The sequence below is a fragment of the Macaca fascicularis genome, chromosome 19 (assembly GCF_037993035.2).
Source record: "Macaca fascicularis isolate 582-1 chromosome 19, T2T-MFA8v1.1".
In the NCBI taxonomy this organism is placed as follows: Eukaryota; Metazoa; Chordata; class Mammalia; order Primates; family Cercopithecidae; genus Macaca; species Macaca fascicularis.
The window spans coordinates 24,418,405-24,438,653 of NC_088393.1; the positions used below are offsets into that span (position 1 = coordinate 24,418,405).

Here is a 20,249-nt window from a genome sequence, read left to right on the forward strand (position 1 = left end):
TCACAGTGATATGTCCAATGTCCTCTGTGAAAAGCACTAAGGCAAGAGAATAAACTCACATCACCTAAATGCTGGGTCCAGCAATATGGCACAATCCCATCTGTACGCTGGGCCCTGGCAAGAGAGTCAAATCACTCAGGTGTTGGGCAGAATTGTATGTCACAATCACATCTGGATGAAGGTGGAGGCATGAGATTAACAATTTCACACATTTTTTAGTTCTAGGTATGAGACATAATACCCTCTGTATGTTGGGTATAAGTACATGAATGACAGTCTCAATGACGGTCTGGATTTTTATATGAGAACCTCAATCCCTCTTGCAAATTATGTCATTTATTGAAGTCAATGACTCACAGGTGTGCTGAATCTTGGTACCAGAGACACTAACCTCTCTATGGACTGAATTAACATATGAGATTCAATTTTCCAACTTTTGGCTGCAGCTGGGTATGAGATTCAGAACCTCAACAGTGAGCTGTGTTCATGAGGAAGGTTGACAGTCTTTACTGTTGGCAGGTTATGCATATGAGTGTCACAACCTCCCCTGTGTGCTGAGTTCTGTTAGGACATTCTCTGAACCTCCTGACAACTTTACACAACATGTGACAGAGTGTTAATTCTTTATGACCTTCATACAAAGAGGAGGCCCAGGATATTACTCATTTTCCTGACCCTGGCTATGAGAGAAACTACATCTGCTACTGGTTGTCTAGAGGTATGAGAGTCATTATTGCATCTGTAAGTTTGGATAAGATGTGCATCACAATCTCACTAGTGAATAAGGATGGACCAGTAGACTCACATCACCGCATTTTGGGGCAGTGATATGTCACAATCTTCTCTGAGGGCAGGGATAAGGGAGAAGTGCCACACCCACACGTGGGTGCTCGATTAGGGATATGTTACAATCTCCTCTTGAAAGCAGAATACAGTCAGCAGAGTCACATCACCTGGATGCTAGACCCAGTGATATGTTACAATGATCTGTGGGCAAGGACCAGGCAGGAAAAACACATCACCTGATTGCTGAGTCCAGTGATTTGCCACAATCTTCCCAGTGGTCAAGGTGCAGGCAGCAGAAAAGGGGGGTTAAATCTCCTAGATAATGCATGCAAAGATATGTCACAAGGCCACTTATGTGCTGGGCTCAGGCAGAAGCCTACTGTTTCAAGGGTGTTGAACTCATTGATATGTCACCATACCAAAACTACGCCAGAAACAAGAAAATAAAATCACCTAGGTGATGGAAAGGAGATATGTCATAATACTTCTGTGGGCAATTCCCATGTCATAAAGTTGCTGAATCCAGGCATATGTCACAACACACAATGCATGCAGGGCTTAGGCAGAAGAGGAGAGTCATAACACATAGGTGGTGAGTCCAGCAACACATCACAATCGCCTGGGCAAAGCCCAAGCCATAGAGAACTATGAGTCACATCACCTATGAACTAGGCTCAACAATATGTCACACTACCCTTTATGGGGAGGGCCCATGCAAGAGTCACATCATCTAAATTATGGGCCCAAAAATATGTCAAAATGCTCTGAGTACGGCTCAGGAAAATGAAAGAATCACATGACCTAGGGTTTAGGCCCAACTATATGTAACAAACACCCCAGCTTGCAGAGCACATGCATGAGCAAAGAGTCACATCACCTAGGTGGTAGGCCCAGTGATATTTAACACTTTTTTCACAGTTCCCAGGCAGAAGGAGTGTCACATCACCTAGGTGATTAATAGAAAGATATTTCATAATACCTCTGTGGGCGAGGCCCATGCAGGAGAGTTGCATTACCTAGGTGTGAGACCCAGTGATATGTCTCAGTACACAGTGTGTGCAGGTCCCAGGCTGGAGAGGAGAGTCACCTCATCTAGGTTCTTGACCCACTGATATGCCACAATCTCTTTTTGGGCAGAGACCAAAGAGTAGAGTCACATAACCTAGATGTTGGGCCCAGCAATATGTCACAATATCCCAAGAAGAGGGTCCACACAAAAGTGTCACATCAGCCGGGCATGGTGGCTCACGCCTGTAATCCCAGCACTTTGGGAGGTCAAGGCAGGTGGATCACTTGAGGTCAGGAATTCGAGACCAGCCTGGCCAACATGGTGAAACCTCATCTCTACTAAAAATACAAAAAGTAGCCAACTGTGGTAGTGCACGCCTACAATCCCAATTACTCATGAGGCTGAGGCAGGTGAATCGCTTGAACCCAGGAGGCAGAGGTTGCAGTGAGCCAAGATTGTGCCACTGCACTCCAGACTGGGTGACAGAGCCCGACTCCATCTCGAAAAAAAGAGTCATATCACCTAATTAAGTGTCTCAGAGTTAAGACACAGTGCCCCTTATGGGTAGGGCTCAGGAAGAAGTGTGAAGTCACATATAACCTTTCAGCTGGGCCCAGCAAATGTGTCAAAATCACTCCAGCAGGCAGGGCCCAAGTCTAAGAAAAGAGTCATATCACATAGGTGCTTGGCCAAGCAATATGTCACAATCCCCACTATGGACAGGTCCCAGGGAGAAGAGTCACACAATCTCAGCGATGGACCCAGATATATGTTACAGTGACTTCTGGGAGTCAGCAGAAGAATCATATCACCTGTATGCTAAACTCAGCAATAAGTCACTCTCTCTTCTGTGGGCAAGGCCCAGGCCGAAGAGGAGAGTCAAATCACCTTGGTGCTGGGTCCAAATATATGTCACAGTCTCTTTCTGGGCAACTTTCAGGTAAGAGAGGAGTCACATAAAATAGTTAAAGGGGGCCAAGCAAAATGGCTCACACCTGTAATCCCATCACTTTAAGAGGTTGAGGTGGGTGGATTGGCTGAGGTCAGGAGTTTGAGACCAGCCTGGCCAACACGGTGAAACCCGTCTCTACTAAAAACAGAAAAATTAGATGGGCCTGGTGGTGTGCACCTGTAATCCCAGCTACTAGGGAGGCTAAATAGGCAGGAGAATCACTTGAACTTGCAAGGTGAAGGTTGTAGTGAGCTGAGATTGTGCCGCTACACCCCAGCTTGGGCAAAAGAACAAGACTCTTTCTCCAGGAAAAAAAAAAAAAAAAGCTTAAATATCTGTCCTTTTCAGACAATAAACATGTCATTTAAATATTTCCATGAGAGATAATTTAATAAACAACCATATGTGAACATTTCCAGAAGGTGTCAAGCTCCATGTCATAAAATTTTGCATTAAACTTGGACAGCTAGACAACGGAATACAGAACAGAGATATCCACCATTACAAATTCTAGACCCTGCAAAAACAGAGGAGCTGATGGTTTGAGAAATATACACAATGCACCAATTAATCTATCATATTTGCTTGTGGAAATGTATTCACTTTCTATAGCCATAATGGAAAAAAGATTTTTCCTACTTCTCTTCTCTGGTAGCATTCCCAAAGCAAACCCTTGGGGTTCTATTTAAAGTCACACAACCAGAAAAAAAAACCATAAATTTAACAAATAAAATATATCACTAGATTTTTCTGAAATATACCTTTCATAGTCTTTGACTTCTTAAACATCTTTTAAGCTCTTCTGATGAAATGTAATTTACAGTTATTAAAAAACTGAAATTGGGCTGGGCATGGTGGCTCGCACTTGTAATCCCAGCACTTTGGGAGGCTGAGGTGGGCGGATCATGGGGTCAGGAGTTCCAGACCAGCCTGGCCAACACAGTGAAACCCCATCTCTACTAAAGATACAAAAATTAGCTGGGCGTGGTGGTAGGTGCCTGCAATCCCAGCTACTCGGGAGGCTGAGGCAGGAGAATCACTTGAATCCGGGAGGTAGAGGTTGTGGTGAGCCGAGATCGTGCCACTGCATTCCAGCCTGGGTGACAGAGCTAGACTCCGTCTCCAAAAAAAAAAACAAAAAAAAAACTGAAATTGAAATAAGTGAAAAAATCTTTCAAGGTGACAAACTCAGGAAGTGGCAGTGCTGACTGGGACACAAATATGTCCGACTCCACTGTCAAGTCAGACCATAATATCACTCAAAATATTCTTTCATCCCCATCCTGCCCATTAAATTACTCAGTGACCACCTTCCCAGGAGACACTGTACTGTACCCCACTGTAAGTCTTAGGTACATTTTGCTTGCAGGTTCTTGCATTGCCTTACTGGGATGGGATCTTCTTGTCCTTTGGAAAAAAATTTATTTCAATAATCTAGAGAAGAAAAATCATTTCTGCCTTTTCTCATCAATATGAACATCTGATTGTCTCATCACCAATGTGTCTACTAAAAATAAAAATCAGGTTGAGAGGCTAGGCGTGGTGGCTCACACCTGTAATCCCTGCACTTTGGGAGGCCAAGGCGAATGGACCACCTGAAGTCATGAGTTAGAGACCAGCCTGGCAAACATAATGAAACCCCGTATGCACTAAAAATACAAAAAATTAGGCCAGGTGCCATGGCTCACACCTGTAATCCCAAAACTTTGGGTGGCTGAGGCGGGTGGATAACCTGAGGTCAGGAGTTCGAGACCAGCCTGGGCAACATAGCAAAACCCCGTCTGTACTAAAAATACAAACATTAGCTGGGCATGGTGGCACACGCCTGTAGTCCCAGCTACTCATGAGGCTGAGGCAGGAGAATGGTTTGAACCTGGGAGGTGGAGGTTGTAGTGAGCCAAGATTGCACCACTGCACTCTAGCCTGGGCAAGACAGTGAGAATCCATCTCAAAAAAAAAAAAAAAAAGGAAACGAAATATCTGCACCAGCAACATTAACACAAAAAGTTCCATTAAACAATGACAGCCACTCAAATGTCACCTCTTCTATAAAGCCCTCCTTGATATTTCCACTGCTATGTTAGTGGCAGAATTGATAACTATTATCTTTCAGCTCAATACCTTATGTCTTTTCATGTACAAGTATTATTCTAGAGAATAAATTGTTTACACACCTATCCATGCTAATGAGCTATAAACTCCTACATGGCAGGTATGTTGAACCCTGTTCATCTGTGTAATCCAAATTTGATACATAATGGGTGTCATATACACATAAAATCAAAACGCTATCAGGGAATTATTGGAAAAGCTAACAAAATTTTTTTTAACTTTTAAGTTCAAGGGTACATTTGCAAATTTTTTGCATAGGTAAATATGTGTCATGGGGGTTTGTTGTGCAGATTATTTCATAACCCAAGTATTAAGCCTACTACCCATTATCTTTCCTGATCCTCTCCCGCCTCTAATAGGTCCTGGTATGTGTTGTTCCCCTCTACAGGTCTATGTGTTCCCATGATTTAACTCTCACTTACAATGAGAACATGTGGTATTTAGTTTTCTATTCCTGTGTTAGTTTGCTAAGAATAATGGCTTACTTGGCCGGGCGCGGTGGCTCAAGCCTGTAATCCCAGCACTTTGGGAGGCCGAGACGGGTGGATCACGAGGTCAGGAGATCGAGACCATCCTGGCTAACACGGTGAAACCCCATCTCTACTAAAAAATACAAAAAACTAGCCGGGCGAGGTGGCGGACGCCTGTAGTCCCAGCTACTCGGGAGGCTGAGGCAGGAGAATGGCGTGAACCCGGGAGGCAGAGCTTGCAGTGAGCTGAGATCCGGCCACTGCACTCCAGCCTGGGCGACAGAGCGAGACTCCGTCTCAAAAAAAAAAAAAAAAAAAAAAAAAAAAAAAAAATAATGGCTTACGGCTTCATCCACGTTACTGCAAAGGACATAATCTCATTTTTTTTAATGGGTGCATAGTACTCCATGTTTTATATATGTACATTTTCTTTATCCAGTCTATCACTGATAGGCATTTAGGTTGATTCCATGTCTTTTTTTTTTTTTTTTTTTGAGATGGAGTCTCGCTCTGTCGCCCAGGCTGGAGTGCAGTGGCCGGATCTCAGCTCACTGCAAGCTCCGCCTCCCGGGTTCGGGCCATTCTCCTGTCTCAGCCTCCTGAGTAGCTGGGACTACAGGCGCCCGCCACCTGGCCCGGCTAGTTTTTTGTATTTTTTAGTAGAGACGGGGTTTCACCGTGTTAGCCAGGATGGTCTCGATCTCCTGACCTAGTGATCCGCCCGTCTCGGCCTCCCAAAGTGCTGGGATTACAGGCTTGAGCCACCGCGCCCGGCCTCCATGTCTTTGCTATTGTGAATTGTGCTGCAATGCGCACACGCATGCATGTGTCTTTACGATAGAATAATTCATATTGCTTTGGGTACATACTCAATAATGGATTACTGAGTCAAATGGTATTTCTGTCTTTAGGTCTTCAGGCAGTTCCCATCATGTCTTCCATAATGGTTGAACTAATTTACACTCCCACCAACAGTGTATAAGCATTCTTCTGTGAAAAAATAATTTTAATTTTCTAAGAGGTTAGTTTTTTAGACAAATACTATACAAGGAAATTTTCCACAGGCCTAGGCCATCCAGCTGCTCTTCTGAGAGGCTACACTCTTACTCCTCAGGCTGTCCTCTAAGAGACAACTCGGGATGATATTCATTAGACATTCCAAGATACATGGCCACTGTGGGTATCTTGGGTTCTCCCAGACAGTTCTGAAACTCATGACCAAGAATAGAATACAGGGCTGCTGTAAAGGGCCCTGTAATTTCTCCAAAGCAAAACTTCAACCCAAAGACGTACTAGTAAGGTGTGTGTGCCTAAGGAAGATAAAAGGAGAGGTGCAGACTTTTTTTGTTTTTCTTTTTTACAGTGGAGTTCCAGAAGATTATTTTTCTACTTTTTTTAATCACGTAAAATGTTTACAGACTTGGAAGGCTGAGGCGGATGAATCACCTGAGGTGAGGAGTTCGAACCAGCCTGTCCAAAAAGACAAAACCCAATCTCTACTAAAATTATAAAAATTAGCAGGGCACGGTGGTGGGAGCCTGTAATCCCAGCTACTTGGGAGGCTGAGGCAGGAGAATCGCTTGAACCTGGGAGGCGGAGGCTGCAGTGAGCTGAGATCATGCCATTGCACTCCAGCAAGGGCAACAAGAATGAAACTCCGTCTCCAAAAAAAAAAGTGTTTACAAACAGAAAACAAATCTTTAAAAACCTGCCATCCACTGCTGTGTAAAAACATGATTAACAAAACACTGGGTTTGAAAGGTACAATAAAGGACAAATAGTTGATAGTGTTGTAAATTGGAGACAGGAAGTTGTTTGTCCTCATTTCCTACATTTGAGAATGTAGGAAAGAAAGTAGAAATTTATAATTTTACTGCAAGCCTTAGTTAAGCTAGGGGAAGAGGGTAGTGGATTAGAAGTCCTGCTTGCATACATCAGGAAGTCACAGAGGAAAACCAGTCCTCATGTGGAGCGTTAAAATAATTAAAAAGCAGGAAATTAGGCTGAAGTGGCTCTGCCGGGCGCGGTGGCTCACGCCTGTAATCCCAGCTCTCAGGGAAGCAGAGGCGGGAGGATAGCTTGAGCCCAGGAGTTCGAGACCTGCCTGGGTAACATAGCGAGACCCCGTTCTTCACAAAAAGGAAAAAAAAAAAAAAAAAAAAAAAGACTGAAGTGGCTCTAGTGCCCTTTGTTCATAAGTAAAAAATGTAAAACCTAACTCGAGTTTCTTATAAATTACTATTTTAGGCGGAAACAAAATTCAGGCTTAACCGATCATAAACTTGCAATTAACCTCTGATCACATAACCAGGAAATTTCCACCTGAATCATACAAATAAGGTGACTACATAACTGTAAGCAATTCTTGAATTTGGTTTGCCTTCTCACATGCCCTTTATAAAACTCTTTCCTTTATGCCGCTCAGGTGGGCCACATATTATGGCTGGGTGCTTTCCATTTCACCAATCACTGCTCAAATAAACTCGTTAACGTTTTAACATTGACTCTCTTTAATTTTTAAGAGAAGGGGCTGGGCGCAGAGCCTCATGCTCCTAATCTTAGTACTTTAGAAAGCCAAAGCTGGCGGATCACTTCAGGCCAGGAGTTCCAGACCATTTTCTGCCATGGTGAAACCACTTATCTACTAAAAATACAAAAATTAGCCAGGAGTGGTGGCGCAGTTCCCTAATCCCAGCTTCTCTGAGGGCTGAGGCACGAGAATCGCTTGAGCCTGAGAGGCGGAGGTTGCAGTGATCTCGCACTGCACTTCAGCCTGGGCGGCAGAGCAAGACTCCGTCTCAAACAAACAAAATGTTTCACAAAAGAGACTGGGAGCCCTCACCGGCCGCAGTTCTTCCCACGCAAACACCGGGTCGGGATTCTGCCCTGATGACCCGCCTGGCATCCCTGAACAATCTGGGAAATAATTGGGGCTGCCTGAAGAGCTCCTAAGGGAGGTCCAGACATGGTGCCGCAGGGACCGGGCGGGAGGCTGGGGTCCGGGTATGGGCCCAGCCGCCATCTTGCGGCCAGAGGGGCCTGAGGCGGAGCTGCGCCAGAGGAGACTCTGGTCTGCGACCCGGGAGCGGACTGTGGAGAGGCCGGTCCTGCTGGTTTCACAGCCTGGTCTCCCCTCTCGGGTTGCCGAACCCCGCACACTCACCCTTTCCCAGATTCCAGGATGTCCTGGCATCTTAGCTGTGCGTCTCCCTGCAGATTACAGGTCAACAGAGGCTGTGACAGAGTCACCGGAGGCTCCCGCGGCGTAAGATGCGGAACAGTAGAGACAGATCCGAAACTCTGGAGAGAGCAAAAAGCAAAGTCCCCGCCGAATGTCGGAAGCCACGCCCTCCCTTCCGGCGGCGCCCCTGATTAGGCGGTTCCCGCGCCAGCGCCACTGATTGGATAAAGCAACAGCACTAGTCCCACCACCCGCCCCACTCGGCATTAGTGCATTTTACCGACGTGAAAACATGCTAAAACATGCACAGGGAATTACAGTTAATTAAGAAGTAAGCTGAGACATGAATGCACTTACTCTTTTCCTTACCAGGGTCTTGTATAATGCATCTTATTTGCTACTTAAGGGTAAGAAAAGAACATTTGGACTTTTCTTTTTCTTTTTTTTTTTTTTTTGAGACCGAGTTTCGCTCTCATTGCCTAGGCTCAAGTGCAGTGGTGCGATCTTGGCTCACTGCAACCTCCTCCTCCCAGGTTCAAATGATTTTCTTGCCTCAGCCTCACGAGTAGCTGGGTTTACAGGCGCACGCCACCACACCCGGGTACTTTTTGTATTTTTAGTAGAGATGTGGTTTCACCATGTTGGCCAGGCTGCTCTCGAACTCTAGATCCCAGGTGTTCCGCCCGCCTCTGCCTCCCAAAGTGCTGGGATTACAGGCGTGAGCCACCGTGCCCTGCCCATTTGGAAATTTTTAAACCACTTTTTAATGATTTTCATAAGGCAGGAAAGAACCTCATCCATCCCTGAGCCCCTCTCTCACCATGCTGTACTGTGCTGCTGACCACATTGTGGGATGGCCATTAGAAATGAGGCGGGGGTGGGGGGCAGCCCAGGCTGAGAATGGTGTAGAAAAAATTATATTACCGGGCGGGGCACGGTGGCTCACGCCTGTAATCTCAACACTTTGGGAGGCTGAGGCGGGAGGATCACGAGGTCAGGAGTTCCAAACCAGCCTGACCAACATGGTGAAACCCCGTCTCTACTAAAAAATACAAAAATTAACCGGGCGTGGTGGCGTGCGCCGGAAACCCAGCTAGCTACTCTGGAGGTTGAGGCAGGAGAACTGCTTGTATCCGGGAGGCGGAGGTTGCAGTGAGCAAAAAAAAAAAAAAAAAAAAAGGCCGGGCGCGGTGGCTCAAGCCTGTAATCCCAGCACTTTGGGAGGCCGAGACGGGCGGATCACGAGGTCAGGAGATCGAGACCATCCTGGCTAACACGGTGAAACCCCGTCTCTACTAAAAAAAAAAAAAAAAAAAAAAAAAAGAAAAGGAAAGAAAGAATTGTGTTACCCAAATTTGTTCATCTTAGAAAGGCTCCTCACTTTGGGAGGCTGAGACGGGCGGATCACGAGGTCAGGAGATCGAGACCATCATGGCTAACACGGTGAAACCCCATCTCTACTAAAAATACAAAAAAATTAGCCAGGCGTGGTGGCGGGCGCCTGTTGCCCCAGCTACTTGGGAGGCTGAGGCAGGAGAATGGCATGAACCTACCAAGCAGAGCTTGCAGTGAGCCGAGACCGTGCCACTGCACTCCAGCCTGGGCAACAGAGCAAGACTCCCTCTCAAAAAAAAAAAAAAAAGAAAGAAAGGCTCCTCAGTCATTCCGTGTGAAGTGGCTATTCCAGGGTAATTGTGCCCTGACTACACTGCATTTCAGTTTGGCTTCTCTTTTTTAAAATCGCTGGTATTTAATTTTCTAATTGAAAATGACCAGCTATTCTTTGTGGGTGTCCTGATTTGATTTGCTAGTTTAGACTCTGGAGGTAGGGGTGAGGAAGTATTGGGTCACATCAAAATACCTTATCTCACTTAGAGGATATATAGGAATCTCTTAATAATATCTAACAGTTTTCTCAATACCCATAATATTTAACAGTGATAGCTTACAGGGCAGGAAGGGGACACAGAGGACACAACCTTAGAAATTTAATTTGGTCATAAGTTTTTTTGTTTTGTTTTGTTTTGTTTTGTTTTTGGAGACAAGGTCTCACTCTGGTGCTCAGGCTGGAATGCAGTGGCACAACTATAGCTCATAATTTGGTTGTGACAGTTCTTTAAAAAATATTGTTGGCAGGGTTTGATGGCTAACACCTGTAATCGAAACACTTTGGAAAGCCATGGTGGAATGATTGCTTAAGCCCAGGGGTTCAAGACCAGTCTGGGCAATGTAGTGAGACTCAGTCTCTACAAAAATTTTAAAAATTGGCCTTGTTTGGTGTTGCATGCCTATAGTCCCAGCTACTCAACAGGCTGAGGTAGAAGGATCACTGGAGGTTGAGGCTGCAGTGACCCTTCATTCAGCCACTACACTCCAGTCTGGGTGACAGAGTGAGACCTCTATGTGTACACACACACACACAAAATCGCACACACATATATATACACATATATACACACACAAACATACACATATATATTCCCTATATATATGTATATATACACCTTATATATATAATCAAAATAATATATATGTTTGCCAGGCATGGTGGCTCACACCTGTAATCCCAGCATTTTGGGAGGCCAAGGTGGGCAGATCCCATGAGGTCAGGAGTTCGAGACCAGCCTGCCCAACGTGGTGAAACCCCTACTCTACTAAACCTACAACAATTAGCCCGGCGTGGTGGCCCGTGTCTGTAATCCCAACTCTTCGGAGACTGAGGCAGGAGGATTGCTTGGACCTGGGAGGCGGAGGTTGCAGTGAGCCAAGATTGCACCATGGCACTCCAGCCTGGGTAACACAGCACAACTCTGTCTTAAAATAAATAAATAAATAAAGTATATTGAAAGAAATTTAAGCACAGAAGAAGAGTGAAAGACTATGGTGGGGAATGTGATAAAAGGTGAGTGCGGCTCTACAGCTCAGTGAGACTTGGTTTCCATCTTAAGGAACTGCCCTCCCATACTGAAACCACAACCCAGCACATGCCATTTCTCACACTTTATACTTTGCACAAAGGCAGCAGAAGGAGGTCAGCAATATCGATCATGACATGGAAGTCTATTCCCCACTGAGACATTTTAAAAATGTTATTGTCTTAAGCCCTTTTCTTTCTAATAAAGCCTATACAAATACACACAAGCCCGAAGCTACTCAAAATAAAAAATCAGGTTTTTGAAATCCCATAAATAAGCAAACACAAAAACAGCCACTTTGACCAAGGAGAGAGTGGGATGGAGGGGTTTAGGAGGCTGCTCGCTTCACCTCCTGGCCCCATGTGGAGGACGGGATGGAGTCTAGGGAGACCCTGGGAAGTCACTTGTTCTGACTGGGCTTTCCCCCACCTCCACACTTTGTTAACCATTTCCTGGGAAGAGCTTAGGAACCTCCTGTGCTCTAGTGAGTCAGGGCCTCCCCTCACAGGGTATTGGCAAGGAGAAATTCTGAGACTCTGTGACTGAGAAGGTAGCATAGTGTTTGATAAGCACCTGTGGGAACTGTCATCCTCTGTAACTATCATGTGGCCTTGGAGGGTTCAGATGGCCTGGCCTGGGGCTTGGTGGAGCTGTTTGAGGGTCAGCTGCTTTAGGCTCCCACTTTCTCCTCAATCAAAGTGGCTGCTTTTGTGTCTGTTTATGGTTTTAAAAACCTGATATATAGCCAGGCGCGGTGGTTCACACCTGTAACCCCAGCACTTTGGGAAGCTGAGGGGTGTGGATCACGAGGTCAGGAGTTCAAGACCAGCCTGAACATAGTGAAACCCCGTCTCTACTAAAAATACAAAAATTAGCCAGGCATGGCGGCACGCACCTGTAGTCCCAGCTCCTCGGGAGGCTGAGGCAGGAGAATCGCTTGAACCCGTAAGGCAGAGGTTGTGGTGATCTGAGATTGTGCCACTGCATTCCAGCCTGGGCAACAGAGCAAGGCTCCATCTAAAAATAAATAAATAAATAAAAAATTAAAAAAAAAACCCTGATATATAAATAGAAAGTGCAGCTGGAGGTGCCAACGCTCAGCGTCTAGAGCTGTGCTTCATGGGCTTACTTGCTGGCGTGAGACCAGATGAACTCTGGGTGTGAGGCGGTTCCCACCCTCGACCTACAATCCCCACATCCTTTCCCAGGGCCTGAGTAACCAACACAAGGCAGTGCTAAAGAGCGGGTGAGTGACGGGCTTCAAGCCCATCCAGGAAGATTTGAATGCCATCTGGGCTGGGGGCTGTCAGGGTAGGGACTATGGCTGCCAGAAACCAGGACGGTCATAAAAGCTGAAATTTTAAAATAATCGTTATTATATATGTATTTATTTTTGAATAGCTATCTAGTCTATTATTTGAAATGCATGTGACCTTACACAGACGGTTAAAGGCAAATACCCTTTTGGGTGGGCCCAGCTCAGCTCTGGGAGGGAGCCCTGTCTGAAAAGGCTGCAACTTAGGCTGTTAGTCTTCATTCGGCCGAGCATCTGATCACATCTTCTGTCATTCAGGACCTGAGGGGGTGGGGTTTTACTTATTATCTAATCAGGGACGCTGGGCTGGGAACTGTCCAATCAGGAATGCAGGTAGAGCGGACAGGGCGGCTTCCGGGTTTGGCGGGGCCTTTGTCTCTCTCTGCAGCCGGAGCTCCAGGTTTTGCTTTCACTGCTCTGTGTCCTCTGTTTCTAGGGGCCGAGTCTCTGTGGCTCCGTGACGGGCAGGTATTGGAGATCCATATCTAAGACGCCAGGGTCCCCGGAAACCTAGAAATGGTGAGAATGCCGGGTCCGACATCCCGAGAGAGGGGAAGGGACTATGGCGAGACGCAGACCTCGCCGCAGTCAGTTCCACAATCTGCGCCCTGAGTTCTCGCCCGGGTCAGCCTTAGTCCCCTTCGACCATAAGATGGCGGCTGCGCAGCCAGCCAGCCCCCCGGGCGTCCTGTCTCTTCCCTGGTCAGTGACTGCGTCCTGGCCTGCAGCTCTCTCTGGGCGGCTCCGCACCCGCAACGCCGGGTCTCTCCCGGATTGTGCAGGGACCATGGGAGGGTCGTCAGGGAAGAATCCAGACGGATGCCGGGTTCATGAGTGGGAAGAGCTTTGGCCCGTGGCATTCCCAGTTTCTCTTTCCTTCTATTAAAAAATGTATGGGAGTCAAAAGGGTTGGCGCGGTGGCTCATGCCTGTAATCCCAGCACTTTGGGAGGCTGAGGCGGGCAGACCACGAGGCCAGGCTGTTCGAGGCAGCCTCCCGAGTAGTTGTAATTACAGATATGTGCCACCACGCCCGGCTAAATTGTTTTCTTTTCATATGGCCATTAGAAAAATAGATGAAGCAGTCATGGTCCCTACAATCCAGGAGCTTTTAGTGTAGACTAACAGCTGGATAATGGTTAAATTAAACATCATATAATTGGTACAATAAACAGATGTGTGCAGAAAACTTGGGCTGTATTTGTGCCACTTTCTTTATATAATTGTGACTTGTGATGTCATCACCTGAAGGGATATTTATTTCTTTTACCTTGTTAATACATATTTGTCTTTTAATAAAATTACCCTAGAAAACCTTTATAAATTTGTTTAAATTGCTTATTAGTATATGTTACATATAATTGATAGGGCAGTGTCTAAGAAAGGTTAAAATTATACGAACTCTGAGATTTAAGTTTTTTTTTAAGGTCAGTTTAGGAAAAACAGAACTGGGAATATCCCAGTGGCATAGAGAACAGAATTCTACATAGAATCCACTCCCTGCCCCAGTTCTGCTCAGGTTCACCTTTTTGGAGGCCTTATATAGGTCTGGCCCTACCCTGAGGTGTTGCCTCATAGAACTGATTAGTGGAGATCAGAGTTTTGACTGGTGAATTCTGCTGCCTTTCTAGAGCTGGTGCTTACAATTCCCGAAACACAAAAGCAAATTTTAAAAATAAAGTATATATTTTAGGGTTATAATTTTTTATTGAAACTAGTACTTGCATTCTATCTAGCAACTTGTTTTCTATTCCTACAGATCTAGGAGTTGCTCCACAAGTCACAAAAAAGTAAACATAAAGAATATAAATTGTTCTAAAATACATTAAATTCTTTCTGCATTTCTGTCTATATTTAGCTTTTATTGTTTATATTTTAAAAAAAATCAATGACAGAGAAACAGAAGAAATAAAAATGCTGGACTTTAAATCCTGGGAATTATTAAACAGTACCAGCTCCCAGGGTGTTATAAAAATTAAATTTTTATAACAGAGCCAGACTCCATCTCAAAAAAAAAAAAAAAAAAAGTTATAGTTAAAAGTGCTGAGATACTACAAAAGTAAAAAGAAAAAAGATTATGTTACAGGGCACTGTGCCTGAGATAACATATTATGTAATTTAATTTTTTTTTTTTTTTCCTTTTTTTTTTTTGAGACGGAGTCTCGCTCTGCCGCCCAGGCTGGAGTGCAGTGGCCAGATCTCAGCTCACTGCAAGCCCCGCCTCCCGAGTTCACGCCATTCTCCCGCCTCAGCCTCCCGAGTAGCTGGGAATACAGGCGCCCGCCACCTCGCCCGGCTAATTTTTTTTGTATTTTAGTAGAGACGGGGTTTCACCGTGTTAGCCAGGATGGTCTCGATCTCCTGAACTCGTGATCCGCCCGTCTCGGCCAAAGTGCTGGGATTACAGGCTTGAGCCACCGCGCCCGGCCTTAACTATAACTTTTATAAGCCGGTTGAGGTGGATCATGCCTGTAATCCCAGAATTTTGGGAGGACACGGCAAGTGGATCACGAGGTGAGGAGTTTGAGACCAGCCTGGCCAACATGGTGAAAGCCTGTCTCTACTAAAAATACAAACATTAGCCAGGTGTGGTGACGGACATCTGTAATCCCAGCTACTCTGGAGGCTGAGGTTGGAGAATTGCTTGAACCCATGAGACAGAGGTTGCAGTGAGCCAAGATCATGTCATGGCACGCCAGCTTGGGTGACAGAGCGAGACTGCAACTCAAAAAAAAAAAAAAAAAAAAAAAATTGAAAAATTTTTGTTATTTATTTCTAAGTATAGTCTTTTATAATATATATTTTTTTCTATTTTACTTTAAGTTTCGGGATACAAGTGCAGAACGTGTAGGTTTGTTACATAGGTATACATGTGTCATGGTGGATTGCTGTACTTATCAACCCATCATCTAGGTTTTAAGCCCGGCATGCATTAGCTATTTATCCTAATGCTGTTTCTCTCCTCGTCCCCCCACACCCCGACTGGCCTGGGTGTATGTGGTTTCTCTCCTTGTGTTTATGAGTGCTCGTTGTTCAGTTCTTACTAATGAGTGACAACATGCAGTGTTTGGTTTTCTGTTCCTGTGTTAGTTTTCTGAGGATAATAGCTTTCAGCTGCATCCATGTCCCTGCAAAATACATGATCTCATTCCTTTTTATGGCTGCATAGTATTCCATGGTTGTGTATGTACCACATTTTCTTTATCCATTCTATCATTGATGGGCATTTAGGTTGGTTCCATATCTTTGCTATTGTAAACAGTGATGCAATAAACATATTAGTCTTTCTAGTAGAATGATTTATATTCTTGTGAGTATATACTCAGGAATGGTATCACTGGGTCAAATGGTATTTCTGGTCCTAGATCCTTGAGGAATCACCGCACTGTCTTCTATAATGGTTGAACTAATTTACATTTCCACCAACATTGTAAAAGCATTCATATTTCTCCACAGCCTCACCAGCATTTATTGTTTCTTGACTTTTTAATAATTACCGTTCTGACTGGCAATTTATTTAGGTCTGGTGTTATAGATCTAATGTGACTTTCTTTTCTCATAGTTAGAGAATAGATCAGAGAATGTTCCTGTGTAAAAAAAATTATTTTATTGGATAATTTCAGTCATTTATGTAAGTCAGAACCAGTTCTCTTCACTTTCTTATTTTACCTTGAGTCAAATTATAAATTCTTTCCATGGCCACTTTGTAAATATGTATGTGTATGTGTGTGTGTGTTTTTCAGGAACCATTGAAATTTAGGGATGTGGCCGTAGAATTCTCTCTGGAGGAGTGGCAATGCCTGGACACTATACAGCAGAATTTATATAGGAATGTGATGTTAGAGAACTACAGAAACCTGGTCTTCTTGGGTGAGGATAACTTCAATACAGAATTCCTATTATATCCTAAAGATTTCATTTTTCTTTTTTGTGTAATGTTTTTAGGTAATTTATGCTTTGCATAAGTGAGTTTCAGATCCCTGTTTTTATAAAAATCTTAGGGTTTCATCTCTGTAGAAAAGAATTTCTTGCCGGGCGCGGTGGCTCAAGCCTGTAATCCCAGCACTTTGGGAGGCCGAGGCGGGCGGATCACAAGGTCAGGAGATCGAGACCACAGTGAAACCCCGTCTCTACTAAAAATACAAAAAAAAATTAGCCGGGCACGGTGGCGGGCGCCTGTAGTCCTAGCTACTCAGGAGGCTGAGGCAGGAGAATGGCGTGAACCCAGGAGGCGGAGCTTGCAGTGAGCCGAGATCGCGCCACTGCACTCCAGCCTGGGCAACAGCGTGAGACTCCGTCTCAAAAAAAAAAAAAAAAAAAAAAAGAATTTCTTTAAGCTGTTTCATCTTGACCTGAACTTTCTGCATTCCTGAGCTAATCTGTATTCTTCACTCTAGATTAGAGTGGTAATTCCAGAAGTTTAGTGGCATAAAATATTATTGCCCACACTTTAAAATCTAATTACCAACACTGATTTTTGATTTGTTGTACTGGACTGGACAGTGAAATTAAGAACTAACAAATTTAAAATATTTTCTAAATATTTAGAAATTTCTTTTGTAAATCAATATTTTGGAATTGATTTACAAGAATCTTCTATTTCACCCTCTTTACTGAGCACATTGCCATGTTGGTGATTAGAGAATATGAGCAAGATTTATGTTATTTATTTTCAATAAAACAGGTATTGCTGTCTCTAAGCCAGATCTGATCACCTGTCTGGAGCAAGAAAAAGAGCCTTGGACTAGAAAGAGACATAGGATGGTGGCCAAACCAGGTAGGTGAGAGTGAAAGTGAATACAACAGATAACATAGATGAACGGTTTAAAGGTCAAAGAAAAAGCTAGTCCTTAATAATGTGATTTGGGAAGCTATGTTCCAAAGGAAGTAGTTTCTGGAAAGCCTGGGTTTTTCTTTTCTTTTCTTTTTTTTTCCTTTGAGAGATGGAGTCTCACTCTGTCACCCAGGCTGGAGTGCAGTGGCACAGTCTCAATCTCAGCTCACTTCTGGAAAGCCCAAGTTTTTCTTTTCTTTTTTTTTTTTCTTTTGAGAGATGGAGTCTAGTTCTGTCACCCAGGCCGGAGTGCAGTGGCACAGTTTTGGCTCACTGCAACCTCCACCTCCAGTGTTCAAGCGATTCTTCTGCCTCAGCTTCCCAAGTAGCTGGGACTACAGGTGTGCGCCACCATGCCCAGCTAATTTTTGTATTTTTTTTTTTTAGTAGAGACGGGGTTTCACTGTGTGTTGGCCAGGCTGGTCTTGAACTCCTAACCTTAGGTGATCCACCCACCTTGGCCTCTGAAAGTGCTGGGATTACAGGCATGAGCCACAGCACCTGGCCGAGTTTTTCTATTTTGCTCTCACATAACAGCGTCTTCTGTCTTATGCTTTTAAGTTCTCTTAGGACTCTGCTTTCCCTTCAGTGATCTGCCTTCTAATTTAGAGTGAGAGCCAAAGTCGTCTTAATGGCATATAAGAGACTGCACAATCTGAGTGCTTTTCCATTGTTTTGGGGGACACACAGATATCTGCATAATTTTGAGAAACTCTATGTTAAACTATTTTTTAAGTTCTCTTTTTGCATCACCTCTGCAATGTGTGAGAGTAGTAGGTTTTTGTTCATTTCTCTGCACATTCCATCCTGTTTGTATTACTATAGTCTTCAAATATAGTTTGAAATTATAAAGTATGATGTCGTTCAGCTTTGTTTTTATTTTCTCAAGAGTGCTTTCACTATTCAAAGTTTATTGTAGTTTCATATATAAATTTTAGACTTGTATTTTTCATTACTGTAAAACGCCACTGGAATTTTGATAGGGAGTTTATTGAATCTATAGATCAAGTGCCATTTTTTGAATCTATAGATCTAAGTGCCATTAACATGGCACTTTTTATTTTGAGACGAAGTCTCACTCTTTCGCCAGGCTGGAGTGCAGTGGCACAATCTTGGCTCACTGCAACCTCTCCCTTCCAGGTTCAAGCTATTATCCTGCCTCAGCCCCCCAAGTAGCTGGAACTACAGGAGCTCACCACCACGCCCAGCTATTTTTTGTTTTAGTATACTAAGAGACAGAGTTTCACTATGTTGGCCAGGATGGTCTCCATCTCTTGACCTCGTGATCTGCCTGCCTCAGCCTCCCAAAGTGCTGGGATTACAGGCGTGAGCCACCACGCCTGGCCAACATGGCACTTTAGCAGTATTTATTCTTTCAATCTATAGACATGAAATATTTCCAATTTATTTGTGTCTTTTCTAATTTCTTTCATTGATATATCTTTCATTGTAAAGATTTTCTACCTCTTTGATTACATTTCTTCTCAGAAATTTATTTTAATGCTGTCGTAAATAAGATTTTTTTTTTTTTTTTGAGACAAAGTCTCACTCTGTTGCCCAGGCTGGAGTACAGTGGTGTAATCTCGGCTCACTGCAACCTCTGCCTCCCAGGTTCAAGCGATTATCCTGCCTCAGCCTCCCAAATAGCTGGGACTACAGGCACGCACCACCATGCCTGGCTAATTTTTGTATTTTTAGTATAGATGGATTTCAGTATGTTGACCAGGCTGGTCTCGAACTCCTGACCTTGTGATCCACCCGCCTCGGCCTCCCAAAGTGCTGGGATTACAGGCGTGAGCCACCATGCCCGGCCCTTGTCTTCAGTTTCAATGGCTCTTTTTCATTTTTTTGACTGATTCTTTTGCCACATACTTAATGTTCTTTGTTAAAATAGAAGCATTGACAATAGGCAAAATGCAGTTTTGTATTAGTGTCTTTAAACTTGAAAAAGCAAACACCTCTTCAAGTTTTTATAACCTGTTTTCAGAAGGTAAAGATCTTTTATTGGGCCCCCAGGGTCATGAGATGCCCTCTGGGTTTGTAGTGGAAAGGGGATGTAGCTTGGTCACAAGGCTGCTGGGTCTGCACTGGGGTCCACCTTCAGTTGGCTTCTTACAAGGGGTTTGGGTAGTTGTAATTCACATTTTATTTTTTGGACAGACTGAATTTCCCTCAAGACTTTGACCTGTAGGGCAGACACTAGAGCAGGTTTCTGCAGTCAGGTCTGTATATGGTAAGTCTTATTTAAGAATGTGGATGAGTATGGCATTCACTGTGTATCAGAGAGGATTTTTCCAGGTCACTGAGTGGGCTTTAACATAGGCAGAACTGGCTGTGAACTGTGGCTCAGGTATCTGAAACTGAGTCATTGAACTGCTTCAGGGACCAAGGTCTGCAGGCCTGCTGCATGGCTATAAGTGGGTACCTTTCTCAAGGCCTCTGAAAGGGTGTGACCTCTACAGACTGTGGCTGGGAAAAGTATGAGATGATTACAGGGTAATTTCAGAATTATCAGAACACCAAGTTGGGTAGGCCATTTCCTGGTCTACACTGGAAAACAGGAGTTCTGTAGTTTGCCACCTGCCTTCTGAAAAGGAGCATTCCTCAGAATTGGGCATTAGCAGTTTCACAACTCCCTCCGTGGATCTCAAAGCTCTCCTAAAGGCACTTAATTTG

General features: G+C 44.3%; 2 protein-coding genes across 22 annotated transcripts in view; one reads left to right on the forward strand and one right to left on the reverse strand.

Annotated features, from left to right (window-relative positions):
- LOC135968652 (zinc finger protein 431-like) overlaps nt 1–8,675 on the reverse strand; it is an 85,536-nt gene extending 76,861 nt beyond the window's left edge. For all 21 annotated transcript variants that reach the window (XR_010583573.1, XR_010583563.1, XR_010583564.1 and 18 more), the window contains exon 1: nt 8,493–8,675. Coding sequence is in view for 7 of the 21 variants with exons in the window: in XM_065536340.1 (XP_065392412.1) it covers nt 8,493–8,522 (30 nt within the window). In the remaining 14 variants the exon portion in view is untranslated. The remainder of the gene's footprint in view (nt 1–8,492) is intronic.
- Nucleotides 8,676–13,108: 4,433 nt separating this feature from the next.
- LOC102116731 (uncharacterized) overlaps nt 13,109–20,249 on the forward strand; it is a 74,447-nt gene continuing 67,306 nt past the window's right edge. Inside the window, 3 exon segments of the mRNA XM_005596061.5 lie at nt 13,109–13,259; nt 16,483–16,609; nt 17,424–17,516. Coding sequence (XP_005596118.5) covers nt 13,257–13,259; nt 16,483–16,609; nt 17,424–17,516 — 223 coding nt within the window. The 5' untranslated portion in view covers nt 13,109–13,256.